General features: G+C 45.7%; 1 protein-coding gene across 3 annotated transcripts in view; it reads left to right on the forward strand.

Annotated features, from left to right (window-relative positions):
• LOC105469530 (DEAH-box helicase 8) overlaps positions 1–10,073 on the forward strand; it is a 44,391-nt gene extending 34,318 nt beyond the window's left edge. For 2 of the 3 annotated variants that reach the window (XM_071083211.1, XM_071083213.1), the window contains 6 exons: positions 480–635; positions 3,432–3,569; positions 4,056–4,184; positions 4,673–4,869; positions 5,354–5,533; positions 6,913–10,073. In XM_071083211.1, the coding sequence (XP_070939312.1) occupies positions 480–635; positions 3,432–3,569; positions 4,056–4,184; positions 4,673–4,869; positions 5,354–5,533; positions 6,913–7,132 (1,020 nt within the window). In that variant the 3' untranslated portion in view covers positions 7,133–10,073. The remainder of the gene's footprint in view (positions 1–479; positions 636–3,431; positions 3,570–4,055; positions 4,185–4,672; positions 4,870–5,353; positions 5,534–6,912) is intronic. The other variant, XM_071083212.1, reaches the window with a different exon arrangement.
• The last annotated feature ends 532 nt before the right edge of the window (positions 10,074–10,605 follow it).

The following is a 10,605-nucleotide window of genomic DNA, read 5'->3' on the forward strand; positions in this document are numbered from 1 at the left end:
ATCTGCCCACTTTGGCCTCCCAAAGTGCTGGGATTATAGGCGTGAGCCATGATGCCTGGCCTGCAAACATGATTTTTAAAATGACTGCAGAGTCATCATTGGTATGATTGACATAATTTATTTATTTCACTTACATTTTTGGTCATAACTGTGGGGATGGTGTTCTGTCATCTTGTTTTATGCTTTCTCTTTTATATTGTGCCACACTGTTTTGAAGATATATGTCTGAGATCTGTATAATATTTCTTCCATTAACCCTGCTTGTATTGCCTCCCTTGAACAAACTTCCCCAAAGTGCTGCATATGGAGAGGGGAAGATAAGAGCATTGGCAATCTTGGAAGTGGTCCCAAAGGAAGTGAAATCAACCCCATTCCTGATTTTACCAGTTGCTAATTGTCCCCCTTTTAACAGATATCCTGGATAAAGCTGTTAAGCAGTGTTTAACAGATAGTTTGCTTTTATATTCCCACCCCTCTAGGCTCAGGCAAAGCAACGAGCTGGCAGAGCTGGGAGAACAGGCCCAGGAAAGTGTTACAGGCTGTACACAGAACGTGCCTACCGAGATGAAATGCTGACCACAAACGTGCCGGAAATCCAGAGAACCAACTTAGCAAGCACAGTGCTGTCACTCAAGGTAGAAATCACTGTCTTGTTAGAATGGGTTGGTGGAACAGTCTAATCCTGGCCTTCATAAATGAATCTCAGTTTTATGAACCTTGTTAAATACTTTAGTAACCTCATGAAACCAGTCCCTTTGAGTGAAATGCAAATGGCTCTGATAACAGCCTCTCACGGCAGGTCTGGGGCTAAGTTGGCATGTCTGCTGTGAACACACATTTTTTCTTAACCATAACAGCCAGCAGGATATTAGGTTGTAAAAGGTTCTAGTTAGGAACATTTTCTAAAAGGAAATTAGAAAAATATAATCAATGCCAAACTGTGGACAAACACACCTAACCTCAACCACTTTAGCGTTCAGATCCAATTCTGTTCTTTTAGAACGAGAGAAAAAAACCCTGTTCAAAAACTTTGCAAGGGAACTGTCAGTACAGATTTCAGACTGGCTCTGAGGGACTTGGTTTTCATTCTGAATCATTGTTCTTCCTCTCTCAGTCCCCAGTGAGGACTTCATTCTCTTTTGGCAGGAGGAGCCATATGAGTAATTTCCCAGCTGATGGCGTTTCCCCCGACACTGATGCTACCCTGGAGCCCTAGCACATTCTGGTGCAGAGTGCTCTGTTGTCATTTATTATTTATTCCCTGTAAAAGAGGCTAAAACAGAGCTTTGGAAAGAAAAAAGAAACGTGCTCCAGTCTCTGGAGTGCCAACAGAGAGGCATCTGTGGCTCGGACTTCAGCTCCAAACTGTGTGACTTTGGGCAAGTTTATTTACTTTGCCCTCTGCTCTGTGTTCTCCTCTGAAAAGGGGGCTGTTAATAGTATTTGTTGGAAAGATAAGTGAGATAATGTAGGTAAAGGCACTTGGCACAGTGCTTGATGATTGCTAACATAATTCCTCATAGTTATTATTCACACAATAAACATTTATTGAACACCTGCTGTGTTTATGGTCACGATCACTTTATGAGAAAGAAATAGAAAGCTTAGGTCCTACCACATCACACTTTATACACACTTGAATTGTGCATCATTCAGTCGTTTCTTTTATTCATCAAATTAACTAATGTATTGAATACCTGCTACGTGCCAGGCGTGTAGATTGTACTGTGGTGGTGTTGTGAACATAGTTCTCACCCAGTATGAACTCTCTGAAAGCAGGGGTCATATCTTGGCCATCTTTATATCCCTCCCACCTAACATGGTATGAGGTCCCTCATAGATGTGTAGTAGAGATGATGTATGCAAGAGACAGGACAAGCTGGTAGACTATATTATTATTATTATTGTAAAATACATAGCGACATTTACTGTTGTAACCTTTTTAAACTATACAATTCAGTGGCATTAAATACATTCACAATGTTGTACAACCATCACCAACATCCATTTCCACAACTTTTCATTGTCCCAAACAGAAACTCTGTACCCATTAAACCGTAACTCCCCTTTCCCCCTCCCTCTATATCCGTTGGTAACTACTCTTCTACTTTCTGCCTCTCTGAATTTGTCTATTCTAGATAACCTCATTTAAGTGGAATCATACAATACTCTTTTGTATCTGACCTGTTTCCCTTAGAATAATGTTTTCAAGATTTATTCATGTTATTTTAAAGGTTTATCCATTTATTTCATTCCTTTCTAACGGTGAATAGTATTCTGTTTTATGTATATACCACATTTTGTTTATCCATTCATCAGCAGATGGACATTTGGATTGTTTCTACCTTTTGGCTATTATCAATAATGCTGCTGTGAACATTAGTGTGCAGGTATCTGTTTGAGTCTGCTTTCAGTTCTTTTGGATATATACATAGAAGTGTAATTGCTGGGTCATGTGCTAATTCTATATTTAGCCTATTAAGGAACCACCAAACTCTTCTACAGTGGCTACCTCATCTTACATTCCCACCAGCAATGCATGAGGTTTCCCATGTCTCCTATCCTCACTGACATTTGTTAGTTTCTGTTTTTTAAAAAAGTTATAGCCATCCTAGTGGGTATGAAGTGATATCTCATTGTGGTTTTGATTTGTATTTCCTTGATTACTACTGATGTTGTACATCTTTTTATGTGCTTGTTGGCCATTTGTATATCTTCTTTGAAGAAATATCTATTCAAGCTCTTTGCCTATTTTTTAAATTGAGTTGTTTGTCCTTTTGTTGTTGAGTTGTATGTACTGTCATTTTGAGAGAGTGTTAGGCTTGGTTTTGTTTTTTTTTTTTTTTTTTTTTTTTGAAGACATTTTGTCATGTTGCCCAGGCTGGTCTCAACTTCTGGGCTCAAGCAATTCTCCCTCCTTGGCTCACAGGTGTGAGCCACCATGCCCAACTGAGAGAGTATTTTCGAAAAGTTTCCTGAGAAAGTATGTGCTTTCCTTTGGGAGGCTGAGGCAGGTGGATCACTTGAGGTCAGGAGTTCAAGACCAGCCCAGCCAATATGGTAAAACCCCATCTCTACTGAAAATACAGAAATTAGCTGGGCATGATGGCGGGTGCCGATAATCCCAGCTACTTGGGATGCTCAGGCAGGAGAATCGCTTGAACACAGGAGGCGGAGGTTGCAGTGAGCTGAGATTGGGCCACTGCACTCCAGCCTGGGCGACAAGAGTGAGACTCTGTCTCAAGTATGTGCTTTCTATTATAGTGGTCTGAGTTTTATGTGGCCCAGCCCTGGAAGTTATCACCAATCTCACCAGTGGCTTCCTAATTGCAATTGAAGAAATGGGAAATAAAGTAACAAGTAGCTTCCCCACATGCTGACACTGGCTAGACTGACCCTCTTATCACATGCCTTCTTCCTTTCTGTTCTAGGCCATGGGTATCAATGATCTGCTGTCCTTTGATTTCATGGATGCCCCACCAATGGAAACTTTGATCACAGCCATGGAGCAGCTGTACACACTGGGAGCCCTGGATGACGAGGGCCTGCTTACTCGCTTGGGCCGCCGGGTAAAGGACAGACTTAACTTCCTGTGCTTTTGGGCAGATTCCCTGGTCAGCCTTTCACGTCCTTCGGTCTGTACAAAATCAGGCTGAGGCCATGGATAAGCTTTGAGTAGAATTCTAAATGTGTTTTTTTAACCTGAATTTCTCCACTATCACTTTAAACTGTTTCTTCTTTATACAAAAAGGTGTTCTGTTCACAGTTAATTTTGCCTCAGGATGTATTACTGAATGTGGCCTTAATTAGAAACGGTATCTGCAAAATTCTCACCTACCCCGGCAGTAGTTATGTGCTTGGTCACATACATCCTGTTGGAGTTTATTTGGGAAAATAATAAACAACAGCATTCTTCTGATAGTGAAAGGCATCCCAAGGCATCATTATGCTTTGGGAAAATCTGTGTTGTTACCCACTCTGACCAAGGTCTTGCTATGGTGAATCCGAATGTGTCTTCCACAGGGAAGCAGTTGTAGTTTTTTTTCTCCCTCTAGATGGCAGAGTTCCCTCTGGAGCCAATGCTATGCAAAATGCTCATCATGTCTGTGCATCTGGGCTGCAGTGAGGAAATGCTGACCATTGTATCCATGTTGTCTGTGCAGAACGTCTTCTATAGGCCCAAGGTAGGAAATTCAGATCCAGTTTAGATGGGGGTGCTGTGAAGTTGGGGTAGTTGGCCTGTTACCATTCCAATGCTTGATGTGGACTTTTTTTTTTTTTTTTTTTTTTTTTGATGGATTCTCACTCTGTTGCCCAGGCTGGAGTGCAGTGGAATGATCTTGCAATCTCTACCTCCCGGGTTCAAGCGATTCTCCTGCCTCAGCCTCCAGAGCAGCTGGGATTACAGGCGTGCGCCACCATGCCCTGCTAATTTTTGTATTTTTAGTAAGAGACAGGATTGTACCATGTTGGCCAGGCTGGTCTCAAATTCCCGGCCTCAAGTGATTCTCTTGCCCCAGCCTCCCAAAGTGCTGGGATTACAGGCCTGAGCCATCATGCCTAGCCTGATGTGGACACTTTTGATAGGGTCTTGTAAGCCTCCCTAGAATTGCTCCATGTTCAGTTAGTAGCTGTTGAATCAGAAATGTTCCTCTGTCCCACTGCTTGGCAGGATAAACAAGCCCTTGCAGATCAGAAGAAGGCCAAATTCCACCAGACTGAAGGGGACCACCTCACCCTGCTAGCTGTGTACAACTCCTGGAAGAACAACAAGTTCTCCAACCCATGGTGCTATGAGAACTTTATCCAGGCTCGTTCCCTGCGCCGGGCCCAGGACATTCGCAAGCAGATGTTAGGCATAATGGACAGGTAAGCCAGAATCTGATGACACTCCATGTTTGAGTTGAACCACTTTGAGTATCGTGTCCATTCATCTCTGTGTGTACCTGTAAAGCTATAGGCACCTTTTCTCTTGGTCCTCACATAACCCTTTTCCTCCAGCTTTTCCATCTTTGTTATATTCCTTCTCCCCAAGCAAGGGTATGGCTGAGAATTACCTCAGAAAGTTCCTAAGAGGAAGATTATTTGTTAGTTGTTGAAAAAATGCTCTTTGTTTGCAACCCTCTGGAACATTATTACTGTGGAATTGAATACCTGTATAAACAAAGTACCCGTCTCTGAGTGCCTCCATCTGCCCACTGTGTAGAACTGCCTCTGTAGTACACTTAGGGTTGGAAGAAAAGTCCTCGTAACTACTCTGGGCACCCCAAGATGGGCGTATTGGGCACTGTCATTGTGGAAAATAGACCTGTGAAAGCCGAGTGGCCTCACATCTTTTGTCCCATCTTGATAGACACAAGCTGGATGTTGTTTCCTGTGGCAAGTCCACAGTCCGAGTGCAGAAGGCCATCTGCAGTGGGTTCTTCCGTAATGCTGCCAAGAAAGACCCGCAGGAGGGTTACCGAACACTGATCGACCAGCAGGTGGTCTATATCCATCCTTCCAGTGCTCTCTTCAACAGACAGCCAGAATGGTAGGTGGACATGTCCCAGGGTCTAGGGGCTTTTCTGGGCAGAGAAAAACCTGTAAATCTCCTGGTATTTTGTGATTGTGTCTTCACTGCTCCCAGTATGTCCTAGTATAACATTGCTTGCCTTTCTAGAGCAGCAGAAACCTGAATTAGGCACAGTGTATCAAACCCTATGAGAGAATTAAAATCATAGGGGTGAGACCTAGTTGAAAAAAAAATTGTGGTTTAAAAAAACTACCTAGTGGCCGGGCACAGTGGCTCACACCTGTAATCCCAGCACTTTGGGAGGCTGAGGTGGGCCGATCAGCTGAGGTCGGGAGTTTGAGACCAGCCTGACCAACATGGAGAAACCGTATCTCTACTAAAAATACAAAATTAGCTAGCTGTGGTGGTGCCTGCCTGTAATCCTAGCTACTCGGGAGACTGAGACAGGACAATTCCTTGAACCCGGGAGGCAGAGGCTGCAGTGAGCCATTGCACTCCAGCCTGGGCAATGAGAGCAGAATTCCATCTCAAAAAAAAACAAACTACCTAGTGGCCAGACGCAGTGGCTCACGTCTGTAATCCCAACACTTTGGGAGGCCAAGGCGGGTGGATCACCAGAGGTCAGGAGTTCCAGGCCAACCTGACCAACATAGTGAAACCCTGTCTCTACTAAAAATACAAAAATTAGCCAGGCATGGTGGAAGGCACCTGTAATCCCAGCTACTTGGGAGGCTGAGACATGAGAATAGCTTGAACCCAGGAGGCGGAGGTTGCAGTGAGCCGAGATCGCGCCATTGCACTCCAGCCTGGGAGACAGAACGAGATTCCATCTCAAAAAAAAAAAAGAAAGAAAAAAGAAACAACTACCTAGTGATGTAGTTTTTAAAAAAAAATTGTTTTAAAGTAGCATTTTTTAAAAATTGGACTCTATCTAGAACCCTAATATAAAACTGATTTAAAACCACCATGTTATCACAGTAGAAGGGTTAGAAATGTGGCTCCTTGCATGTTTGGCCTTCTCCATCCCTTGTGGCAGTGTGAGGCCCCTCTTCAGAGCCCTAGAATTCTGTGGAAACATTCTAATAAACCACCCTCACATTTTATAGAGCAAGAAACAGATTAGAGAAGGGATGTGATTGGCTGCATGTCACTTAACTGGTTAAGAGCCAGAGCCAGGACTAGAACACATTCGCCTGAGACCTTTCTTGTGGTTAGAGGTGTGCAGGTGCTTCAGTATTGGGGTGTGGCTGTCATAAACAGACTGCAGTCTTGTAGGGGTCAGACAGGAGAGGTAAGAGGATAAAATGTAAGCGCTGCTGAGGCCTACTAGGGACCAGGTCGACTGTAGAGTGGGGCCTATATCCAGAGGCTTGAGTCCTATCTCTGTCCCTCTTTAGGGTGGTGTACCATGAGCTGGTGCTGACCACCAAGGAATACATGCGTGAAGTTACCACCATCGACCCTCGGTGGCTTGTGGAGTTTGCTCCAGCCTTCTTCAAGGTCTCAGACCCAACTAAGCTAAGCAAACAGAAGAAGCAACAGCGTCTTGAACCCTTGTACAACCGCTATGAGGAACCCAACGCCTGGAGAATATCCCGGGCCTTCCGACGGCGCTGAAAGGCGAGCTTGTTCATTTGCCTCTCCAGCAGCAGTAACCCAGGGCTTGGACTTATTCTCACTGATGACAGGCTGGTCCTGAGGATACAACTGTCCTGTGACTGACTGTCTTAACTGAGCATTTTCTCAACTTGACTCATTTCTTCCCTGCTGGTAAAATAGAAACAGGGATTTAAGCCTGGCTTTCACAAGAGCCTCCAGCCCCCATCACCCCAAGTCCTTGGGGCCAGTTGGGAGCTCATATCTAACACAGAAACACATTGCATCAACTTCAAGAAAAGGACAATTTGTGTAGCCCCAGGATGGGAAAGGGGAGTGGGTGAGCATCTTGTGCAGGGACACGGTGAGGGCCCTGATGCCCCAGCTAACAGGAGCTACTGTGCTCATCTAAAGTGTTTGCCCCACTTCCCACCCCCTCTCCAGCCCCTGTACTTTGGCTTGACCTCCTGGAAATATTTATTTTCTTAAGGAAACAAAAATGGTTTTCTGTGACTGTTCCTTTTAGCTGAAAGGTTAGGATATTGGCCTGGGCTCAGGGTGAGGGAGATTTAGTATCTGTGCTCTGGTGCACACGATGAGAGTCCCCTGAATCCCCTAAAACCAGAGCACAGGGCCTCTTTGCGCCCAGAACATACAGCCCAGACCTCCAGCCTTGTCTTTCTGCATCAGCACTAGCTGGGCCATGCTGGGGGATCGCCCCATGATTAACCATGTCCTCTCCACAGAGCACTTCAGTCTGGAGTCCTGAGTGGTTACAGATGGCACATATTAAATGCAGAAGGTTTCCCCTTGCTCCTTCCACCTCCTACCACATTCACAATGTGCAGCATGTCCCATTTGCTTTTGAAACATACTAAGTAACAACACAGCTTTTATTTTATTTTGTTTTTATTTTTCTCCCCTGAGGTCCTGGATGGACTTTAACAAAGGGATTTTATGGTCAAAGCCTCCCTTTCCCCACCCCAAACAGAAAACAAACATAACACCTCTCCTCTCGGCTGGCTTGTGCTGCCCAGTAACTGTGCTCCAGGGTTGGTTCTTAGTGGTTTTTTCCTAGCACTTGGTTGGGGAATGGCCACCTCCTTGTACTCCCCTCACAGCGCCTGAGGAGGCTTTTTTTTTTTTTTGCTTGCCATAGAGATGGGTTCCCACTATGCTGCCCAGGCTGCTCTCCAATTCCTGGCCTCAAGCAATCCTCCTGCCTCTGCCTCCCAAAGCGCTGGGATTACAGTCAAGAGCCACTGTCCTTGGCACTGAGGAGGCTCCTTACCTGGCGGAACATCAGGCAGGTCTTGCCAGGCCAGGTTGCAGAACTTGTAGAAAGCTGGTCTGGATGTAGTGCTTGTAGAGAAGCCTCTGGGAGATTGGGCACATCCGTTATGGTGCTGCTTCTCCCATCCTTATGTTATTAGTAAGTTCTGAAGTGATGTAAATGCTAGAACTACTATAGAACTGTATGCCAGACACTAAAAGAGACTATACAACATTCCAGGATATAAAGGAATGTATGTTGTCACTGGGCAGCAAACCACACCCTAAAGACACAATTCAGAAAAAGTCCAGGGAGAGGAATATAGGCCAGGCAATCTGCTGACTGCATATCCCTGCCCCTTCATTAAGCTGAGTGAGTGCCTCCTGATTCTGTCTGAGTATGCGCCTTCCTAAATCCAGGCCAACAATCAAGGGGCAGGGCATTGTTGTTTGTTAACCTTGAAGGCCTTCTGGGGAGAGACAGTGCAGGAACTTCAAATGAAACCAAAGGGGAAACGGGGACTGGGCACCCACCTCCCCAATCTTGTTTTGTTTTTGTTTTTGTTGAGACAGGGTCTTGCCATGTCGCCCAGGCTGGCTTCAAACTCCTGGGCTCAAGTGATCTTCCTGCCTCATCCTCCTGAGTAGCTGGGACTACAGGTGCATGCCACCACACTTATCTCCCAGTCCTAATTCCAGCCTAAATTTTCCCCATTCAGAAACACTCCTGGATATGGTGGCCTAGCCTGTCCTGACTGAGTGCCCAGCACTGACAATGTTGGCACCTGGGGAGGGAGGTTTGGGTTTTAAGCTGAGGTTGAAAAGGGATGTTGAATGGGCCAAGGATAAGGGACAGCAGGGTTGGTTATCTTTCTGGCTCAGGTGAGGAAAAAGGATCCCCATTCTGTGGGTGTTCCTTGACCATCTCTACCCTAGAGCTGAGGTCACTTCTCTGCTATGACAACATAGCTGGGTTCTGACCTTTTGACCATCAGGAGAGCAATGGCGGCAGCTGAGCTGAGCCTGATCTGAGGGAGGGGGTGGGGTCCTGTCCAGATGCAGAAGGGGAGCTTGCCTGCTGCTCTCACACAATGCAGTCTTTGTTTCTCTTCCTTGAACCAGTATTTCCCAAGATTGAGTGACAGCCCAGGAGAGGATATGGGTCTATGCAGAGACCTGGGATCTTCTTGGCCATTAAAGTGCATTATTCACCCCGACCCAGCGGGAACCAAGCTCAGGAGTTGCCTGCCTCTGCACACGTGCTGAGCGTGCTGTTGTGTATATGGGAGGACCGTCCCTATGGGGCATGTGTGAGCTCCGCTGCTGGGTCAGGCTTCTCGTCCAGGTTTACTTCATCCCGCCTGGACGTGATTTGGCTTTGACTGTCTCTCCTGCAGCCCAAAGCACTTCCCGTGGTTGCTGTAGCTGTCTCATTGGAGCAGTGTCTCTCCAAGTTTGAGGATTTGAACAAAGAACTGGGACTGGTGACTTGTTAATGAACAGTTCAGAGGGCAGAGAGCAATCATCTCAGCTTGTGGAGGCCTTTCTTTCCCTGATGCTGCTTCTCAGCTAAATCAATCTCTCTTCATGTGTGTACTTGGCCCTCTGGGTTTCCACCTGACTTTTATACCTTCCCACCAAGATAGCTTGGCTTTAATGTGGAATTAAATTATATATTTTTAAAACTTGATTTAAAAAAATTTCTGTTTCTTGCACTAAATTGTGTCAGTACATTGATGTTTTGTGTTTCTAGGAAGAAGTAATGTTGCCTTTTATTTGTGGGTAGTGGTCAAGGGGCATCCCTTCCTGCAATGGATCATCTCAGGTTGGTGCTAGGCCAAGGCTGCTGGCAGTTCAGGCATGAACAGAGTTGGGCTGGCCCAATCTCAGCACAGCTGCAGTTTCTATTTAACAGGAGAGCACCTGTTTTTACCTGAACGTGTCTCCTGGGCAGCGGTTTACATAGGAGCTGGCTCTAGAACCACTCATTCTGCCCCTCCCACCTCTTGTCATATCTACTCAGTTATACTTCCTCCATAGGTGTCACCATGTCGTCTGCTTTGCCATTTCTACCTACCCCCAAAAAAGTCAGCCTCAGGACTCTGATCTCTCCCAAATTTGGGCAAGGAGAATCTAGGTGTTTCCCACTCCCCCGAAGATCTAATCTCCACTGGCCAGAATCCAGGGCCTGCTCTAGCCTCTCTCTGTACCATCTGGCCTGG

This window comes from Macaca nemestrina, chromosome 17, assembly GCF_043159975.1.
Source record: "Macaca nemestrina isolate mMacNem1 chromosome 17, mMacNem.hap1, whole genome shotgun sequence".
Classification (NCBI taxonomy): domain Eukaryota; kingdom Metazoa; phylum Chordata; class Mammalia; order Primates; family Cercopithecidae; genus Macaca; species Macaca nemestrina.